Source organism: Rhinichthys klamathensis, unplaced genomic scaffold, assembly GCF_029890125.1.
Source record: "Rhinichthys klamathensis goyatoka isolate OS25496 unplaced genomic scaffold, OSU_Roscu_1.1 h1tg000044l_1, whole genome shotgun sequence".
NCBI classification, from domain to species: Eukaryota; Metazoa; Chordata; class Actinopteri; order Cypriniformes; family Leuciscidae; genus Rhinichthys; species Rhinichthys klamathensis.
The window spans coordinates 918,110-939,616 of NW_026606591.1; the positions used below are offsets into that span (position 1 = coordinate 918,110).

At 39.3% G+C, this 21,507-nt stretch overlaps 1 protein-coding gene across 2 annotated transcripts in view; it reads right to left on the bottom strand.

Moving 5' to 3' along the window:
* Positions 1-21,507, bottom strand: part of abca1a (ATP-binding cassette, sub-family A (ABC1), member 1A) — a 52,143-nt gene that overhangs the window by 9,564 nt on the left and 21,072 nt on the right. The window contains exons 9-35 of one of the 2 annotated variants that reach the window (XM_056247227.1): positions 14,482-14,725; positions 14,242-14,381; positions 12,635-12,751; positions 11,475-11,669; positions 10,539-10,744; positions 10,269-10,445; positions 8,991-9,213; positions 8,685-8,906; positions 7,347-7,551; positions 7,148-7,261; positions 6,835-7,006; positions 6,619-6,750; positions 6,387-6,526; positions 5,517-5,654; positions 5,201-5,433; positions 5,006-5,078; positions 3,572-3,774; positions 3,436-3,484; positions 3,242-3,346; positions 2,027-2,175; positions 1,809-1,933; positions 1,626-1,724; positions 940-1,129; positions 724-818; positions 603-635; positions 398-503; positions 189-263 (exon numbers count right to left, since the gene is read on the bottom strand). In XM_056247227.1, coding sequence (XP_056103202.1) covers positions 189-263; positions 398-503; positions 603-635; positions 724-818; positions 940-1,129; positions 1,626-1,724; positions 1,809-1,933; positions 2,027-2,175; positions 3,242-3,346; positions 3,436-3,484; positions 3,572-3,774; positions 5,006-5,078; positions 5,201-5,433; positions 5,517-5,654; positions 6,387-6,526; positions 6,619-6,750; positions 6,835-7,006; positions 7,148-7,261; positions 7,347-7,551; positions 8,685-8,906; positions 8,991-9,213; positions 10,269-10,445; positions 10,539-10,744; positions 11,475-11,669; positions 12,635-12,751; positions 14,242-14,381; positions 14,482-14,725 — 3,960 coding nt within the window. Of the gene's footprint in view, positions 1-188; positions 264-397; positions 504-602; positions 636-723; positions 819-939; positions 1,130-1,625; positions 1,725-1,808; positions 1,934-2,026; positions 2,176-3,232; positions 3,347-3,435; positions 3,485-3,571; positions 3,775-5,005; positions 5,079-5,200; positions 5,434-5,516; positions 5,655-6,386; positions 6,527-6,618; positions 6,751-6,834; positions 7,007-7,147; positions 7,262-7,346; positions 7,552-8,684; positions 8,907-8,990; positions 9,214-10,268; positions 10,446-10,538; positions 10,745-11,474; positions 11,670-12,634; positions 12,752-14,241; positions 14,382-14,481; positions 14,726-21,507 lie in introns of both variants that reach the window. The other variant, XM_056247226.1, reaches the window with a different exon arrangement.

Genomic DNA, 21,507 nt, shown 5'->3' on the forward strand with positions numbered 1-21,507 from the left:
CTGTGCAGAAATAGTGTTGCCAAAACACGCGTGCCAAGATACATTAACACGATCAAGCACTTGTAAGTCTTTTAACGTCTTTGTTTCCCGGCTTGTATAAAGAGTGCAAGCTTTCATCATGACTATGACATCTACGTGTGTCTGTATGGTCAGGGAAGCACATCCAGCGCAGAATGCAGTGTACACACCTTTACGTTGTTCTTGGTATCAAGCCCATGGATAAAAATCGACAGGCTTCCCATAAAGCGGTCAGCTGCGGTACCCTATGGGTCGCAAAACAAAGACAGGGTTAAGGCAAGTAAATCCCAAACATTGGGCAACAACTGACTCCAATATGGGCCCTACTTGATGTTCAAACATCCTAAACATGAGCGTGGGCCGACAAAGTCAGACATACCGCTTGAAGACTGAAGCGTTTACGAATGTGAGAGATGGCATCGGTGATCTCATCGCCAGGGGGGAGGGCCTGTGAGCTTCTGGCACCCAATGAGAATCCACCATACCTGTAAGACAGCCAATGAGAAAGAGATTCGAGGTTCAAATCTAACCCTGCATTATTATTATTTTCCCCATCAATTTCAAATCTGAAGTGATGAGCATACCTGAATTCGTTGACCCAGAGCTTGTTCTTCAAGCTGAACAGACAAAACAAGACTGAGTTAAAGCGCTGCCATGAGAATGAAAAAAACGGGAACTCTTTATTTCTGGATTTGCTCAACCCACCTTTTCCCAATAATCTGTGCGTATGTTTTCACCAAGTAGTCTGACATATTTCTGCCAGTCAGATTCTGCAAGGTTTCAGCCGCGGTGACTTTAATCTAAGGAATATCAGAAGAAAAAGCCAATGAACACATTGTTGTGCTGTCAGTGAAACATAATGATACAAATCTAAAATAATAGCGCTATTGAAGAAGTACAATATTTGGTGAATATGTCTACCTGAGGGGGCGGCAGACCTCCTGCTCCTGGCGGACACTCCGGAAGCATCTTTTTCCTTCCTTCGCAACTGCACTCGCACAGAGGCGATGGGTTCTCCATACTCCAGTTCCCGTTAAGGAAAATGTCCTGAACGGTCTCGGGAATCTCTGGAACCTCCCACTCTCCATCTTTAATCGGACACGATTTGCTACTGTTTCACACAAAAATAGATAAATAATTATTTAATGATTAATACATAATTATTATTAATAAAAAAAATCGAATTGCACACTACATTAAATTCACAAATGTAAAACATTTTCAACTTATTGGATAATCAAATGTATATATGATCTCTGTATATAAACACTCGGAATAATTATAGGAATTTTCAAAGTTGATTGTCAATCAAAATTAAATAGAAGCATCTTCTACACTGTAAAAAGTGGTAACCTTTTTACTTGGTTTAAACCCATAAAAATACATTTTGTTGTTACAAATGAATGTATTTAGGTTGATTCAATGATGTTAAATTATATTTTTGGCTTGAATAAAACCAGTTAATTTAGATGTTATCATTTTTTGGGTTACCGTTCCAGAGTAAACCGTGAATGTATTCATTAATATCTCTATCTGAGAATGCATGCTGCTCTTTTTTTAATTTGGACTACAGCAAAGGGATATGAGGAAAAGGTTTGAGGACTCACACATCGTTCTGCTGATCTGTGCATTGTTCGTTGTAAGCCGGACTGTCCATCAGAGCTTCGAGTAAGCTGTTTGTATGCCTGTCCTCTGGTGCATCATTGCTGTAGTGAGAAACCAATCATTAGACTCTCAAAGACTCATGGGAATCAACCCGCAGACTCAAGTGTGTGGATGGTAGCGCGCACCTGAAGAAGGCGAACTGCTCCTCATACATGCTGGGCTCCAGAGCGAGACTGGGATACTTTCCAAACGGAGGGACGATGAGACTGAAGACCAGGGCGATGCACACGAACACAGCCGGAAGAACGATCTGGAATGAGACGTTTTTTTAAGGACATAATTAGGAATTGCAAACAGACAACACAGGAAAATCTTAAAATAGAATAGTACATGAACAGCATACCTGAGCAAAGAAACCTTTCCGGGAGCGTCGGGCGTACAGGAAGCGTTTCCAGAGCAAAGCCACGAACTGCTGTCTCTTCAGACTCCAGCCCTTCACCTGGTACGAGCCTTTACCATCAGCGCCGCCCAACCAGTCCGTCTCACGGGATTCTGCAGGTGCACCAAAACAAAGAAGATATTAAAAAATCATCATCAATTTCATATGACATTGTCTTCCAGTGAATAAGCACAAACAATATGGGTAGCACTTTAGTTTAGGGTCCAATTCTCACTATTAACTAGTTGTGTATTAGCATGCATATTACTAGGATATTGGCTGTTTATTATAAAGCACATATTAATAACTTCTGCATGACCATATTCCACATACCTAATTCTACCCAATACCTAAACTTAACAACTACCTTACTAATAACCATTAATAAGCAGTAATCAGGAGTTTATTGAGGCAAAAGTCGTAGTTAATAGTTAGTTAATAGTGAGAATTGGACTCTAATCTAAAGTGTGACCAGAATATTTGTACGCGTATATAGCAATAAACAGAAATATAATATTTATCTACCGGTATTTATACCATAGTTCAAAAGTTTGGGGTCAGAAAGATTTTTTTTTTAAAGAAATCTATACTATATTTGATATTTTTACTGTATATTATTTTAAGATTTCTAATACAAATAAAAGCAGTTTTTTTCCTTCATATTCATCAAAAAAATCCTAAAAAAATGTATTATGGTTTCCATAATATGAAGCTGAACAATTATTTTCAACATTGACAATGTTGTTTTTTCATCAAATCATCATATTAGAGTGATTTCTGAAGGATCATGTGACACTGAAGACTGGAGTAATGATGCTGAAAATTTAAAAAATATATTTTTTTTACATAGAACTTTTTTTACATAGTTTTTTCACAATAGTACTGTTTTCACTGTATTTTTTTATCAATAAATGCAGCCTTGGTGAGCAGGAGACTTCAACATAAAAAAAAAGAAGTAATTATTCCAAACTTACATATTGTAAATATTGACCACGATACTTAGATATTTATAATATTTCAATATCAAGTAAAAATATAGTAAATATTTTGCTATATAAGCAATATTTTCTTCACGTGAATTGGCTCTATCTAAAGACATGAGATGATGGTTCAGAACTCAAAACATACTCCAAATAAGTGGGATGGATGAAGGATGGGTAAAGTAACTACCTGGATCACCTTCAGAGTCATTGAGGTCAAAGTCGTCTTCAGTAAAAGGCTTCAGGCAGCTCTGATGGTCCCCAAAAGCGTGTCTGCGGTTCCTGCGCGCTGGTAGAGTCCCATCTGATCGACAACATAATGGGAAAAACATAGTAACTCTACGTGTTTCCAAAGAAACTATCCAACAAAAAGAGAAATCTGTTCGGCTTTACCAGAGATTTCAACGTCGACGCCGCTGTCTTCTGCCACTTTGAGGAAAATCTGCTCAAAATAATCACAAACCAATTATATTCACATCATTGCATGGAATGAACAGAATTAAATGAAGAGATATTTGGTTTATGGTACCTCTTCCAGTGTGGTGTCGGAGATGCCATAGCTGGAAATGCCGAGGTCGGTGAGCCGGTCGTCGATCTCATGGAAGAGCTCCACGAACTCTCCAGCTTTGGCAGACTCGTAAGGCAGAACGTACATGATCTCATGGCCCATATCTTCAACTAGTCTGGCTGTAGGGACGTGCTTGAAAATCACATTGGAGATCAGGGAGACATCTGGAGTATGGAAAGAGTTGAGAAAGCATTCAAAACGCATGTATTTGAAACAACATGAGGGTAAATAATGAAAGAGCTTTCATTTTTGGGTGAACTATCCCTTTAAATGTGTATTAACTCTATAGACCAGTGATATTTAGTAATATCTTTTTAAAATGCTAAAATACCAATTTTGTCGAGAATACTTGTAAGCACAGTCTTAAATGAGTTAGGAGTTGCACGTCAGATCCGAGTCATGTGCGGCAGGTCTTAAAGTGACAGCAGCCTAATAAACCTGCTGCTGTCTGTCATTCATGTTAATAAAAGAACAAAAGTAGCATTAAAAAGGATGAATCTATATTTAATTGATATGTTATGGAGTGAAGACTGTGAAGTGTTTGATAACTTTATAAAAATTTTGTATATTTCCTACCTGTTAGATTAAATATTTAAAATATACTGTCTTTATGTTGTTTCTACATTAATTTGGAGATTAAATGTGAAATTATTACAATATAAACATATATTAAAAACGCTAATGTTAGCTGTGATTAATCACGATTAATTGCAGAAAAAATGTGTGATTAATTAGTTTTTTTAATCGATTGAGAGCACTAATCTTAATATTTTCAGTAATTTTGTTATGTGCTTTTGTCATTTTTAATTTATCTTCATTTCACTTTTATTTTTTAGTTCAGTTTTGATCTATTTTAGTGCTTCAGCTTAAACTTATTTGAGTAAGTCGCCAAAGTAGCATTTCTAATTTTTGCTTAGTTTATGTTTTCCAATTCATACTTTAGTTTATTTCAGCTTTATTTCAAAACAACAAAAATTGTCTGAATAGTTTTAGTCGTAGTTGATAGGGACGTGCCCAAAGCCATATTACTTATCCGGAAATGCACGGATAGCGAATAACGCATTCTACGGAGCCCCTTAAGGGACATGGTGATGGAAAAAATACGAGATGGAAGGAGAAACTATATTTCATATTCTTTTGTGTCCACTCGCAAGCATTTGCTTTTCCCTGAGAAACAAATAGTTGACGGTAGCCATTGACTTCCATAGTAGGAAAAAAAATAATGGCTGCTATCAACTCTCTGTTTACCAACATTATTTAAAATGTCTGCTTTTGTGCTCAACCGAAGAAATAAGCTCATACAGGTTTGAAACAATTTAAGGTTGAGTAAATGATGACAGAATTATTATTTTTGGGCTGAACTGTCCTTTTAACAATAATAACCCTGCTAAATACCTATGGTGGTGGTTTCGCTTTCATGGTCGCTGCCAAGCCCGGCATCAGAACTGCTCTCCGATACACTGTCCTCCTACAGAGGCAAAGAAAATCACTAAATATGGCACCAAGGAAACTTCAGATAGGGTGAGTAATATAAATATGAAGATCACCCACTCCTTTATAGCCAATATGTATATTAAACAACATTCCTACCTTCTTGAGACTTGCTTTGGAATAGGAGACGGTGCTGTTGGAGGTGCGGCAGGAGCTTGCGGAGAGATCGAAGTCTTTCTTCACCAGCGTCAGGTAGTATCCCGTTCCCAGCTGGGTCTTGAGGAACAGAGAGGAACCCACACAGCACAGCTTCCCGTGGGAGATGATGGCGATACGATCCCCCAGGATATCAGCTTCGTCCATGTGGTGGGTGGACAGGATGATCGTGCGCCCTGAAGGAGAAACGACACGGCTTAAAGGAACGTTTCGGGAAGAGCATCAGGACAACGCTGGCTCGGACAGAATCGGCCTGTACCTGGACGATACTTCAGCAGCAGGTCCCAGATCCCGCGGCGAGCGTAAGGATCGACTCCAGCGGTCGGTTCATCCAGGATCACAACCTTCGATCCTCCAACGAATGCCAGCGCCACTGATAACTTCCTCTGCATTCCTCCTATAAGGACCATAACGGTTAGTTCTTTTAATATCATAATATAGGGTTACACTTCATTTTAAGGTGCCATTGTTACAGTGTAATTATATATTGAAGTACTGAGTAATATTAAGCAACTACGTGTACTTACTATAGGGTTAGGGTAGGATTAGGGTTGGTTGAGGGTTAGTTTTTAGCATAATTTACTGTTATTACAATGGTAAGTGTATGTAACATGTAACAAGGACACTGTAAAATAAAGTGTTACCTAATATAGCTATTTTTATGGAAATTTTTAAAAATGGTTTATACAATACTATTCAATTTTTAAAAGAAATTAATACTTTTATTGAACAAGGACACATTAAATTGAGCAAAAAAGACATTTGTAATGTTAAAAAATTCAAATTCTTTTGCTAATTCTATTCATCAAACAATCCTGAAATAATTGCTTCCACAAAATTATGAAGCAGCACAACTGTTTTCAACATTGATAATACTGAGAAATGTTTCTTGAGGATCAAATCATCATATTAGAGTGATTTTTGAAGGATCATGTGACACTGAAGACTGGAGTAATGATGCTGAAAATACAACTTTGATCACAGGTATAAATGACATCTTACCATGTATTAAAACCAGTTATTTTAAATTGTAATAATATTTCACAATATTACTGTTTTTACTGTATTTTTCATTAAATAAATGCAGCCTTGGTGAGCATAAATTGAAAAAATCTCCTAATTTCCGCACCTGAGAGCTGGTTGGTGCGAGATTTGCTTTTATGAGGCAGGCCGAGGTCCATCACAATCTGCTCCATCTCCGATTTCACCTTCTCCTCGGGCAAACCCTTCAGACGTGCATAAAACCAGATGTGTTCCTCCACGGTGAGCCTAAAACACATAGACAAGAGCTATTAAGCTTTTATTTTGTCACATGCGCAAAACAACCGAGCTCCTAAAATGTGTTTTTGGTGGCAGCGTACATGCTAAAGAGGACGTTGTGCTGCGGACACACGCCCAGGTTTTGACGTATGGCGTTCAGATCGGTGCGGATGTCTTTGCCCTGGATATAAGCAGTGCCCGAGGTGGGTGGGAACAGGCCAGTGAGGATAGACCTAAGAAAGCAAGAATTACATTATTACATTATGCACATTGTTAGCATCAGATGTTGTTAAGATCTTGTGTTGAGTTTGTCTTACATGGTTGTGGTTTTTCCAGCGCCATTGTGGCCCAGGAAGGAGGTGATCTGACCCTCGTAAAAACCTAGAGTCAAACCATCCACTGCCAGTTTGCCGTTGCTGTAGACCTTCACCAGGTTCTCGATGTAAACACCTGGATCCAGGTGGGCTGGTTCCTCTTCAATGCATACAGCTAGAAGAGAAATCAAACCGCATATGTCAGCGTTTACACTCAATATTTTGATTTTACAGTGCGCACATCCAATAGCTTTTGGTTAAACATATTCTTCTGAACCTGTCAAAAATAATGAACACAACCAAGATTTTTGAATACCTTCAGCATTTTCTTTATTGTTGGTCGGCGCTGCTGTAATCCAACCACATTTCTCTCCACACCAGTAGGACTTGGTGAAAGGGAAGTACCAGGGACGTGGGATGCCATATTGGCCTGTGAGATTGACATTTTTTTTACACCATTAGAAACCTCACAAAGCCATCCAATATCTTGCAAGCATGAACCAAATGCCACTAACCTGGAAACACTGCTTCAATGTACCAGGTCATGACGGCGTAGAGCACAGCGTCGAAGAGCATGAGTGAGATGGAGGTGGTGAGGCTGTAGCTGTCCTCCTGCATGGGGCTGGAGAGAAGGTTACTCCACTGTATTCCCACTCCCTGCTCCTCGAACAGAGCGAAGTACTCGCAGCCGAAGCCGAACGCCACCGGAGACAGGAGGCTCTGAGGAGAGACAGGCAGAGGCCTTCAGTGCGTCAGGTCCAACACGGTCACCGGGATTTTGCCAAGTAAAACATATTTTGTTGATCCTGGATCAACATTCCTGTCCCAAAATGTAGTCCTTACCCAATCCCTATCCCTAAACCTAACCCTACCCATAACTTTTCCATAAAATCAGAGGGTAATGATAGGTGAATAGCACTGATGTTTAAGTACTTCACCCTGGTTCTAAGCCTAAACTTGACATAAACTGTAAACTTGTCCCTCAAATCTGATTGGGTGATTGGAAAGTTGATCCAGGAGCATGTGGTACTTGGTGAAATCACGTTCACCGGTCAAACACACATACACAGCACAGCACAGGGCACGGGGTTAAAAACTAATGACAGTAATAATAATCAAGATGAAAATAAATAAATAAATATTACATTAAAATAAATAAGTAAATTAATAATACATCTAACATGGCAGTAATATAATGAGTAAAAAATACTTAAAATAAATGTAACTGCGTAGAAAATAAATCTTTTGATCTAATACTTAGATAAATCTAATACTTAGATTCAAATTAATTAATAAAATATAGATTAAATAAGTATAAATAAGTAAAGAAATATTAGGTTATATACAGTAAGTCAATAAATAATTAAAATTAGATTTAAATGAATACATCAAAATTTTTATTAAAATAAATAAATAAATAAATAAATATAAATTAGATTCAAATAAATAAGTAAATAAATAATCCATCAATACAGTACTATACTGAGTAGAACATTTAGTTAATTGAACAGAATAGAAAATAAATATTTTCTAAAATATAGAAAATAAATAATGAATTAAAATAACTAAATAAATAATGTTATTAAAATAAATAAGTAAATAATAAATAATAGAATATGATTAATAAACATAAATGCTATTAAAATAAACAAGTAAGATTAGTTTAAAATAAACAAGTAAATAAATTAATACAAATTACATTAAAATAAGTAAATAAATAAAAAGTAGATTAAAATAAACAAATACAAATGACATTATAATGAAGAAAGTAAATAAATATTTTCCAAATCTAGACATATTTATACACACTATATATAGGGTCTTCATTCACACTCGCTTCAATTCACACTCACCGCTACTATTTTGGCGCCAAAGCCCACGTAATCCTGCCAGGCCACGCACAGCACATAGGGAAGGTAGAGGGTGAAGTATATGATGCCTCCGCAGGCCGCGGCGAGGTTAGCGCGCGAGAAGAGCGTGCTGATCAAGAAACACTGCATGATGGTCACCACGGCAAAGGAGGCCAGGAACAAGTAGACTACGCCAGGGTCACTGTACGGCAGGAGATTCCCCATCTGAGCACAATACGAGAAACAAAACCAGCTCGAATCGTTGCTGTTAGGGTTGTATTTTTACTACACGAACGGAGCAATGCACACCTTCAGGATGAGCACCAGTAGGGCGGCGCTGATGAGCAGTGGTATCAGACTACTGATGAACCAGCTCAGCCACAAGATCCCATTATCCAAACCCATAATCCTCATGGTCTCCTTGAGCCGCGCTTCCTTCTCGTACACCACACCCTTGATGATGATGGCCACCGAGTACATCCAGGCCAGAGTCATGAACAGAGGCATGGAGCGGCTCATTATCCGCAGGAAACTAGGGAAGAGGAGACAGGGTGGGTTACGCCTTCAGCGTCAACGATATCCGAAAGATATCTGCTAAGATACCTCGTTTAGGGCACAAACAGCATCTTAATGCACTAAAACAAGCTCAACGTAGTGAATAATTTAGCATTCTTGTGACAATATTTGTGCTTTTATGATTATAGTATCACATTCTTCGGTTAGCAACATGCTAATGCCAAACTCTACTGAAATCAAATGTGTGGCACACCAAATTGGTCAGTAGTTAGCTACCTTTGAATTAATTAATAAAAATTACAACAAAAATAATTAATTTATTCAAATAAAATAAAATAATAAAAAAGGATTAAAATAAAAAAGATATAATTATAATAATTATTCAATAATTATTCAAAGATATAAATCAATAAATAATATTGTTTCTATTTAAATTAATAATAAAACTAGATTTAAATAAATAAACAAATAATACACAATTGATTATAATGTATAAATAAATAATAATAAAAATATTTCAATAATTAAATATATACTACAAATATTAAAAATATATAATTAAATAATAATACAAAACGTAAATAAATATTATTAATAAATAAAATGATTAAATCAATCAATCAATCAATAACACATAATTAGATTTAAATGAATAAAAACAAACAAATAAAAATAGATTATAATATATAAATAAAATAATAGTAATAATAATACAAATAGATTTATATAAATAAACAAATATATAATTAAATAATAAAAATTTAAAGAAATAATAGATTTAAATAAATAAATAATACAAAATATAAATAAATATATACAATTAACAATACTATAGTGAGTAGAAAAAAATAATAATTTAATGTAATAGGAAATATTAATAAAATATATTTTACACATACTGTATTTAAAATATTATTTTTTCCACAGTATAAATTGGGTCTTTATGCATGAAAACATATAGCTGCCTTTTAAATTTTACGGATGGGGTCCCTCACTTGTTTTTCTCTGAACCTGATCATGAATGTACAGAGTATTCATTTAATGTAAAGGCTGCGTTATGATGTTTCTTACACGTCGTCCACATAGCAGGGATAAGGCATCTGCTGGATGTAGACTCCAGTTTTCTCCTTGCTTCCCGTCAGAGCTCGTATGATCCCGTGTTCAATCACATCCTGCAGGTAAGAGAAGCCGCCCCAGATGTACCGCATATCCTCAAACGGGTCCGCTCGAGGACCGGGATCCCAGTATCTGCGGCAAACACAATCACATCATTCATATTCTCCACACGGAAGCTGTACGGACCGATTCGTAGCATGATTAGAAAAACGTAGCCTATCATACCCATCCTTGATCTTGTTAGTGCGCTCCACATTATCGATGTCCATGCGTATCTTGTAGTTGATGTGGGGCGGCAGATCAGACGTGTTGGACTGCATGTCCGGAAACACTATCCCAGCCCAGAACTTGCGGTCGTCCAGCAGATCCATGGACTTGTTTACCAAACGTTCTTCATTAGCCACCGGCTCCAACTTATCCAAGTTCACACACTTCAGGAGAGGAAATTGAAAAGTTCATCAGAAAGAAGTCGGGGTCAGGTTAAATCGATGATCCTCAATTCTGGCAATCAAATAATCTGGACCAATTCCCCCCCCCACTAAATCCCATAAAAGTGCAGATGGAAGATCATTTCCACAACGCATCTGGTTTAAAACATCAGCGTTAAATAATGGCGCAAATACCAGTAAATTGACTAGCGCAAACCTTAGTAAATCATTCATGTAAATACTCTCCTCCCATAAAGTGTGCGTCTGAAAGGGAAAGTCCTACAAATGCATATGCAATGTGAAAAAACAACAACTTGTCCATGCCTTTGCAGCGCTAATTTTGCACTGCGTGTCTTTAGTAAATCTGGCCCTAAATCACAAAATAATCAGTCAATCCATCTGGCTTTAGACTGGGATGACTTGTTTTGGTGGTTTTCTGTTGGGAGCGCGGCATAATTGATTTGTTACTGTAGTTTAGTGGAGAACTGAGGACTGTTTCTTTCTGACTGGGCGACACACTGACCCAGAAAAATAGGACAGGCACTTAAAGCGTGGATTTGGTTTTCTTAGAAACATTAAATTGATTAGCAAAGATCACAAGATGCCCTGCTGATGCCGTTTTAAAGGACTGGATGTAATCCATGCTCACATATAATGAGATCAAGCCCTTGTGTTCAACGGAACAAATTCCTAGATGGATGAATGGCGTTTGGTTGTGTGTGCATATGTGTACCTCCATGAACCGAGAGATGGTTTGGATGGCCTGATCCGTCTCGTTGAACGCCTCTCTCCAGGTGTACGCTGTCCCGTGAGGACGCGTGTCCTCTGAAGCCTTGGACAAGAAGCTGGACACATCCTCCACGCGCCAGTCTGTCCCGCTCAGCTTGGCATTAAAGAAGCGAGCGCTAGCGTTGTTCTGGAGGAGCGTCTGTTTAGGAAGAATTACATTCACTTAATCGGTACATATGACAATATCACGTAGCTACTGTAGCTGTAAAAGACACACTGCTTCTGGTATTATAAATTAGTGAATCAAGAAACGTAACAAAAAGACAAAACTATGATATAATAATATTTTTATACGTTTTAATACACACATGTACTTATACTTCATACTGTGAAAAATGTATATCATAAAGATGTCTAAAATATTTGGAAATATTTTCTATTAAATTATGATGTTTTTTTCAACTCATTATTGTGCTGTTATATGTATTATTTACTTGTTTATTTTATTCGAATGTTTATTTATTTTATTTTAATCTTCTGCATCGATAAATTTAAACAAAAACAAAATGTCAACAAAACTATGAAATCCAATATATTTTTTAAATTGTATCACACACTTATACCTGTATACTATATATACTGTTAAAAATTTGTCATAATGTCTAAAATATTATTTGGAAAATATTTATTTTTTGTTAAGTTTAATTATTTATTAGGTTTGTTCTACTCATTATTATATTGTTAGATCTATTATTGATTCACTTTATTTATTTTAACCTACATTTTTATTCATTTATTTATTTCTGTAATTTTTTTGCACGTCCCATGCACATACAAATGTGACACGGAGTCATGCATTTTGTGCCTATGACAGCAAAACATCTAACCTAACACACTTTTTCATTCGATTAGGCACAAATAGGTCCTTCGAATACTCCAAGGGTTTGAAGATCTCCACTAATAAGTATGCATCCCGCAGAGCGCCACACGTTGTGAGCCATGTGAGTTCAGTAGGGAGGTTAAAACGCAGTACCGCTTACGTCCAAAAGGTGGCAGTGTGAAGTTCACAATCTGAGCTACTTCCACAAAATCATGTGCTCAGAGGTGACTAACAGACTAACAGGAACAGTGTCTTTTGTGTGTGTGTGTGTGTGTATGACGCACCCGCACAAGGTCCATTTCCTCACTGTTTTCCATAAAGCTCCAGAGTTTGGGTCTCATCTCTTCCCACATGCCCCCGAGGTCCCTGAGCACGCCGAACTCTTGAAACGTCTTATTGACCTGAGAGAAACAGACAGAGTTAAACAGGGCTCAGACCTAAGGAGTTTTTAATCTTAACCGACAGTGAACTTTCTTCTTTCAAATCTCAAACGTGCACACACTACAAGATTTGAAAATCGTGGCGCATACAAGATACTCATGCCAGATTTAGCACCTCACGTGATCTAACAAAATGGATACTGTGTCGCGGCAACTTGCTGTGGACATTATATGAGGAGACGTTATAAAGGCAGTCGTGTTGTTGATACATTTCGACCAGCCGTTCCTCAATCTCCATCTCGGACCCTTGTTGTTTCGCGGTCGCCATTTCAAAAGTTCGTCACTTCCGTCTCCTTGTAGACTTGTCTCTCATTGTCTATTATGGAAGCACTGACGTAATCACAGTCGTAATCATCCCGATTTAAAATCCTAAATATCAAACATGTTTGATATTGTCGGGGCGACCCCGATGTGTCCGCGAGCAGATCGGGAGGTTTAAGATCTGTAACCGCATCACTTTACCAGATAATCTGGGCCAAACATCTGAACCGACTGATGCCCTGGACGCGATTTTTCGGGCATAAATCGACCTGAAACTCCTGTAGTCTGAGCCCGGCTTTAGGATGGTCTTCTAGACCCAGGCCTTCCAGACCTTAAGGTACTGCTGGGGATTGCTGGAATATGGATATATATATTTTGTATGGATATCATACAAAATATATAAAAAAATATTGTATATATATACTTCAGATATTTGGTCAAATATGGACATACTATTTCTCATGATATTCAAAATCTTGATCTACAGGTTTCTGCTTGAATACTCAAAATTATTTTTGCGGATGAATGTAAATTGTGCCTTCATATCTTTCAATTATATGAAATGAAGTAAATTTCATAATTTTTGTCAATAATTTAAAAGGTTATTTTAATATATTGTGCAGTGAAAAGCATCAACAAGTGTCCACAATACACAACTTTTTCAGGAAATATATAAATATTTAGGCATTTTGGCATATTTTCATTCATTTAAATAAAGTCAAAATAAAATATCATATAAATGTTAGATGAAAAACCTTAAATAAAATCCTAAATGTATAAAAATGTAACTCAACACATTAATAAATACTATAATAGTATATAATGGTGCTGTCAAATCGATTAATCGTGATTAATCACATCTAATATAAAAGTTTGTCATTCTATAATATATATACTGTATGTTTATATGTATACACATGCATTCACACATATAAATATATATTTACAAACTATGTTAGATGCGATTAATCGCAATTAATCGATTTGACAGCACTAGTATAAATAATAATAATAAAATAACACTAGTTCGGATGGCTAGTGTCATCATGACATGATCTGATGATTAGAATAAAAAATAGAAAATAATCCAGAATGAGTATGTGAGTTGAAATCTTTGACTCACAGAAACCTGGTCAACACTAGTTTAACATACAGTAATCAGCTCATGTAACACTCCTCAATCTCCTGACCTCTTGTATGATCCTCTGGGTGGCAGGAGTGTCGGGGGTGTACAAGATCTTTCCCATGAGCAGCGGCTTCAGAGCTCTCCAAATCATGCGCGATATGGGACTCGACTCCAGGCCCTTCATCACGTTGTTGCAGTAGGGCGCTAATGGAGAGATGACGAGTTTTTTAAACAGTTTAGCAGGGGACGTGACATATTTTGCATTCACAAGTGAAGGAAAAGAGAGAATTAGGACTTGGCTCACTGGAGGAGTTGTCGTAAGCGGAAACCGGCTCGCTGTCGTTGTCATTGCCGTAGCTGCCGAACAAGGCCTTGTAGTTGTTATCCTCGTACCAGTTGAGGGACTTGATCTTCAGGCCTCCGCCCTCCGGGTGGCCGCAGACGATGCGGGACACGGCCTGGTACATGAGGTTGGGGGTCTGCGTGCTGTTGCCCGTCAGGTACATGATCTCGTTGCGCATGTCCCGCCAGCTCTTCATACTGATAAGCTGGGAAACAATGAGACAAGTTTGATCACTTAAAGGTGCAGTGTGTACATTTTTGCATCATCTAGTGGTGAGGTTGCGAATTGCAACCAACAGAAGTTACGGTGGCCGACAGGAAAAGATGTCGTCGTCTGAGACACCAGAGAGTAGCCAACAATGAGGTTTATTTACAAAGATAAATAAAAAAATTAAATTTACTTAATTATTCAGTAAAATGATGTGTTATTGCGAATATTATTGTTACTTGTTCACCATTGTGTCAGTGTTTTATTCGCTGACTTTAGCTAGCTTCTTTGCATGAAGAACAACAATAGTGACGAAACGCGTTTGTCCGTTTAGGGCTCCTGTAGAAACATGTCTGTACAAAATTTCAATGTAAGGGGACCCGCGTGTATGTAGATGGGTAATAAAAACATAACGGTTCATTATGTAAGGTCTTTATACACCACTGAAAACATAGTTATGTACAGGGGCGTCATGCAAGCCAAAATTCTGGGGGGGCACAATCTGAGACGTTGCAATTGTTTTCTGACAGGTGATATGGATCATGTTAGGAGGGGTCAGGGGGTTTCTCCCCCTGAAAATTTTTCAAATTCTGGCTGCTAAACATACCATTTCAATGCAGTTTGGGAGGGACAGAAATACCTTAACGGAGCTAGCAGCAACACTCCTCTATCTGATTCTGAGGACTAAGTTAAAGTATCTATTTTGTAAGTTTATGTAAAAGACAGGTTGATGAAAGAACTGTAAGCTCAAATTCAAAAGCTTTTGAAGTCTACTTCATTAAAGCATGTTTACACACACACTTACTGTACACTTAGGCCTACTACACATGATTTTAAAAACAGTACCATTGCAGTTTTTATGTTATGATTTTAAATTGGTATGTGACCTAAGAACGATCTTACATTAAAGGTAGCCTACATAAAGGTGCTGAGGTCTGACTTTGTGGTGCTCTGAAATTAAGTTATTTTAATATTAATATGTGATGAAGGACTTTGAAAGAAGTTTGACAGATTCCAGTGCTAAATAAGGTTAACACTACCCCGTTTATTTGAAAATGGTTAATATTTGACAGAAATGTAAAAAAGAAATCAAATCAAATGCAATATGTATAGCGATCTGTATAACAACTGTGCTGTAGGGATTTGGGGGGTAGTCCTACTATGATATTAGACTATATTAAAAGATAATGAATTTCAAACCTGAACCAAACATATTTTTTATCAAAGATCAAAGTCTGTCATTAGTCTGCCAAAAAAGAAAACCCCATTAAAATCATGAACTCAAATGTCATTGTGAAAAAAAAAATGTGTTACTGTTGTAACAGTGTGTAGGCTAAATCAGACCTTTCAGGCTATAGCCTAACGCTAATAAGCCTTATGGCAAAACTATTATTACAACTAAATTGTCGGTCATTAAATAGGAAAACTAAATAATTTTGTAGATGATTTGCTTTGTGTAGGTCTAACCCGATATCAGACATTATAAGGCCCAGACGAAGTTTTTTTTTGCACACAGTGACGCGACCAATCAATCACTCCTTTAATGCTGCGTTCACACCAGACGCGAATAGCGCGTCAAATTCGCGCCTACCGCGTCTAGTTATAGCCTACGCGTGAACACTTTGAATCCATTCGCGCGTCAAGAGCAAATGACGCGCGTAAAAAAACTAAAGTTTAGACTGGCTGCCTGCACATTCACTGTCCTCGCGGCTGCGGCTGCTGCAATTGGAAGGGGCTGGCTGCAGGACGACTCAACTTCCACGGACAGTTTTTAATATTTTATATCAAGATTTTGCTTTAGTATAATTTTCGGGACAATTAAGGCCGGTTTCGGGATTCGGGACAACACCTTAGATTTGGGGACTGTCCCGAATTTTTCGGGACTTCTGGTCACCCTAGGGAGGAAAAATCTGAGGGGGCACGTGCCCCTCACTTTGAATGGGCATGACGCCACTGGTTATGTATATTATATTGCATTTCTGCCAAAAGATCCTCCTAAATATTACACAATGCACCTTTAAGAGAGTAAAAAAAAAGTCCTTCATTTTCAGTATAAAATCTATATTTGTATACACCAGGGTTCAAAATTTTCGGCTCTGAAAATCTCTTATTCTCACCAAGGCAGCAGCTATTTGATCAAAAATACTGTGAAAACTGTATTGTGAAATATTATAACAATGTCAAACAATAGACAAACTTTGATGTTTGCTTGAGAGCCTAATTTTAACAGCTTTAAGGTTTTCAATTTGAAGTTGTTTTAAAGCTTGAAGTGGTTCGAAGGCAATCAGAAAAACAGACTGATGTTATTAATCACATCGAAAACGCACATTTCCTTGATTATCAAGTAAGTGAAGAGCGTCGAACGTCACAAAATGTTTGCTTATGCTAAAAAATAGCTTGAAACGGTTTGTCTGGTGACGGGAAAACAAATGCAAACATCTAGGCACACCGGATGACATAATGACTGTGTTTATTCAGTTCTTTCAAAGTACGTCATTCACTGTTACAGCAGATTAAGGAAAGGGTGAGACTAATATTAATGGCAAACACTTGCTGTCCCGTTACATGATCTTGTACGTCCAGTCCAAACGAATACAACCTCGATGTGTTGTTTTTGAGTCTTGAAGTGTGTAGTCCACGTGCCGGCCTGCATTATACCTCTATGTGTCACCGGGTGTAATTGTTATGAAGTGTTGTCACCGTCACTGAAAGGTGTTACCGATGCTGACTAAACCCAAACATAATAATACATCCTTATTTCTTCTGGATGTCTGAATTGCGCAATCGTTATTCTTTATTTTTATTCTGTCATTATTTCCATGTTGTTTTTTAATGTGAAACACAAAAAGGGAAATTTGGATGATACTTCCAGTCTTGTAAAGCCATACAAAAGCTTTGTGCGAGGAACAAAATGTAAGTTGTTATTCGTTTATAATGTTCTTATTTGCATTCACTTTCAGTGAATAATGACTCATATTTCAGTCTGTTCCACTGGCAATATTCTACATGAACCATTTTAATGAAACTTTTATGGTATTTTTGAGTCACTATACAGAGACTATGGCAGACTGTAAAAAAGGTTGGATGAATATTTATTAAAAATTCTCATTTTGTTTTCCACAAACATATACAGCCTATACAGGTTTTTAGCGTATCGAAGCTAAGACAATAATGACAGTTAAATATGTTTAAAGGTGCATTGCGCAACTTTTCATGTTAAAAATACCTGTTTTTCTATCCTATACATGCTTAAGGAACTGCCTGATGGGCTGAATGAGCCCTTCTCTGCGCACTGAGATTGCCTCTATAATCCTGTACAGTAAAATATATAAGAGGGATTCGGGCTCGAATTTGAGACTGGGCGTGACGTCATGCGTTCACGCTCACCAGGCTATGTCTCGCAGGTTTGTGTATTCGCCGGCGCCGCCATTCTCCGCATCAGCGAAGACAACTCGTGCGTCAAAGGTAGAAGATGGATTCAAAGAGACCGGCTTGTAGTCCATTCCAAACCCCAAAGCAAACTCCACGTAAAGTAAAGAAAAGAAAAAATTTGTCTAGTGCCACCAAAAGGTCCAAATTGGAGTCAGACAGGCGTCGGAGTAAGACGAGAGTCAACCTCGGGAAGGCATTCAACAAATGGAGAGATCTCCGGTCTGCTCTTAGTCTCAAACGGGATCCTCAGTTGGCTTTTTTCTTGATAAAACGGTAAGATATAGCCCAGTCTCTAATGTTTGATACGGCCAATCTATGTATGACAACAAATGACGATGCGTAAAATGTGTAATGCTTTAGCGTAAGCTAGATACATGTACAATCAGAATTGGTTTTACTACCATTGTTAGTGAACAGTTTCATAAACTAGGAATTGTGTTCGGAAGAATAGTACAACATGAAACATAAAACATATCCAATAAAAGATGCGTGTGGTCCATGAGCGTGCACAACTCTAGTTGCAGTTTCGCTTGTCGCCAGAGGGGGCGTAGTTCTGCAAAAACTCAGAGACTTGCGTTTTGCATCTTTAAGTACTGAGAGAAAAACTGAACAAAAGCGTAAAAACAGAGGATAAATGTAAGTGTTTTTAGGGTCATCGAGTGCTTGGAGAGGAATGCAAGGGAGTTTTGTGAAAACCGTATCTTGTGCCACTTGCCCAACAACAAGCTAAACAGAGACGCTGCTGTAACACGCTCACGCATGCCTGCCTGCCGACGACGAGGTTACTATCGGTCATCCTCCTGATGAGACCGAAAGACGACTCAAGAGGACAAAAGACCATAATAAACTGCTTTCTGACATTTCCATCACATTAATGGATGCATGTGGGAAAAATGGGTTATGAGAATGATGGTATGATGCTGATGAGAGTGTTTTCATTTTGAAATAAATGGATGGTTTCACGCAGTGTTACATAAGTGCTTGTTTGAACGTTTGCGTAGAAGGGTTATAGTCAGTCAGGTTATTAAATGATGAGTTAATATGATTCACAGGGTTGTAAACACCTTTGGCATGTGCAATTTCCAAAGTCACCATCATCAACCCTTCTGAGAAGTTAACACAAAGAGCTTTACTAACGGCTTAATTAGCATATCTTCAGTTTTCCATTTATTACAACAGGGAATGAACTCAGCCAATAGGAATCAGGAACCTAAGTTCTTTTAGACAGGGTTATTGTCGTTAAAATGAAAACTTAAAGTCGGCATAAAACAGAAGTTGCAATAGTCTTTTCTTCCCTATTGTGTCGTATATCCGAGTGAAACGGCTTCTCAAACAAGAACAAATGTAGGGCAGGACTTGATTTTGTCCATTGGGAATTGATTGGATGGTTGTGGTTTGCTATTGGTCGATCTCATGTGAGTGACAGGTTGCTCCGCCCTCATGCCAGTAAAAACAGTTGTTCTCATTGTCCTTTAGTCTAACTTGAAATACTAAAGAAGTAAACCTAAAACTGAAATCAAATTAATAAAAACTATAGAAAGAAAATTACAAAAATTAGGGATGCACAGATATGAAAATGTTACTGTGGCGAGGGGGGCGTGGTTTTGCGGAGTCTGTAGCGGGAGAGAGAGGACGGAGCAGAGCGGAGCGTAAGTAGGTCAAGTGCAGATGATGAACACCTGTGTCTGATTTCAGTAATTGGCGTGGAGAGACCGGATATAAGCCGGCGTGTGAGAGCGAGAGGGGGGAGAGAAACGAGCTGGGACCTCGCGTGTGCTGCTGTGGAAAGAGATTGCAACGAATTCTGAGTTATTATATTTTGGCTGTGCCTGTGCACGGTGAACGCGCTCTGTGCGCACCTGTTTGTTTATTTTTATGACCTAAATAAAAGTGAACGTCCCAGCTCAAGCCGACCCCTGTCTTCTTCCTTCCTGTCTGAACTGAACCTTATCACACTGGTGCCGAAACCCGGGAGGGAAGAAGATCGCCGCCGCCATGCAGACCCCGCCAGCGTCACCATTTGCAGACGTAATCCAGTCGCTCGCCGGTCTTCACCAGGAACAACACCAACAAATGCTGATGATCAAGGAGGAGCAGGACAAACGGTTCGAGGCGCTCCTCCAAGCTCAGCATGAGGACCGCGAGCTACTCCGGAGCTGGGTGGACCGGGAGGTTCGGGCCATCCCCGCATCTAAAGACCATTCACCTCCTCTGCCTCTCAACAAGATGGGATCTCAGGACGACCCAGAGGCGTTCTTGGACCTATTCGAGAAATCGGCAGAGGACCGGGGATGGCCCATGGAGGACTGGCCAATGCGGCTTATCCCTCTGCTGTCTGGGGAAGCGCAGATAGCCGCACACCAACTGCCAGTCCTGAATCTCCTGGTCTACCAGGACCTCAAGCGTGCCATCCTTCAGCGGGTCGGTCGGACCCCGGAGCAACATCGACAGCGGTTCAGGACCCTAACCCTGGACGAGGCCGGCCGACCCTTCGTGATGGCACAGCAGCTCCGGGACTGCTGTCGCAAATGGTTGATGGCCGACGACAGCGACGTCGAGGAGGTGATCGATCGTGTGGTGCTGGAGCAGTTCGTGGCCAGGCTGCCGAAAGGAACTGCGCAGTGGGTCCAGTGCCACCGCCCGGCGTTGCTGGATCAGGCTATCCAGTTAGCGGAGGATCAGATGGTGGCGTGCCCGGGGGTCGGCGACCCCTTACCATCTGCCTCTCTCTCTCACTCTCCTTCTCTCTCTCTTCCCAAACCTGTCCCTTTCCCCAGGTCACGTGGAGGGCTCCCGCCGAAGCCAGCGCCCCGCTGGAGGTCGGGTTATCCGGCGGAGCCAACAGCCACGCCCAGGGCTCCTCCCAGGGGAGGGACCTCGACCCCTGGATTCGTCTCTCCACAACATCCAATGCCGCTCTCTCCACGTCAATCGCTTGACCCGCTTCCTGCCGCCAGGGCGGCGGTAAAGTCTGGGCCGGCCTGTTGGCGCTGTGGGGACCCGGGACACTTCATTGACCGGTGTCCAGTGATGGAGGTGGGGACACTGATCCGGGTCCCCGATGCGCCACAATCTGCCCCCGATTAGGCTGGCCTATACCAAATACCAGTGAGTATCAAGGGGGGTACATATCAGGCTTTGGTGGATTCAGGATGTAACCAATCCTCCATTCATCCAAGCCTGATTCAACCGAGGGCATTGGATAATAGCCGCATGGTTAAGGTTCGGTGTGTGCACGGGGAAGTGGTGAAGTATCCTATTTTGCCTGTGGATATTCAATTTAGGGGAGAAAAGCATAGAATAGAGGTGGCAGTTAACCAGCACCTCCGGCATCCGGTAATTTTGGGT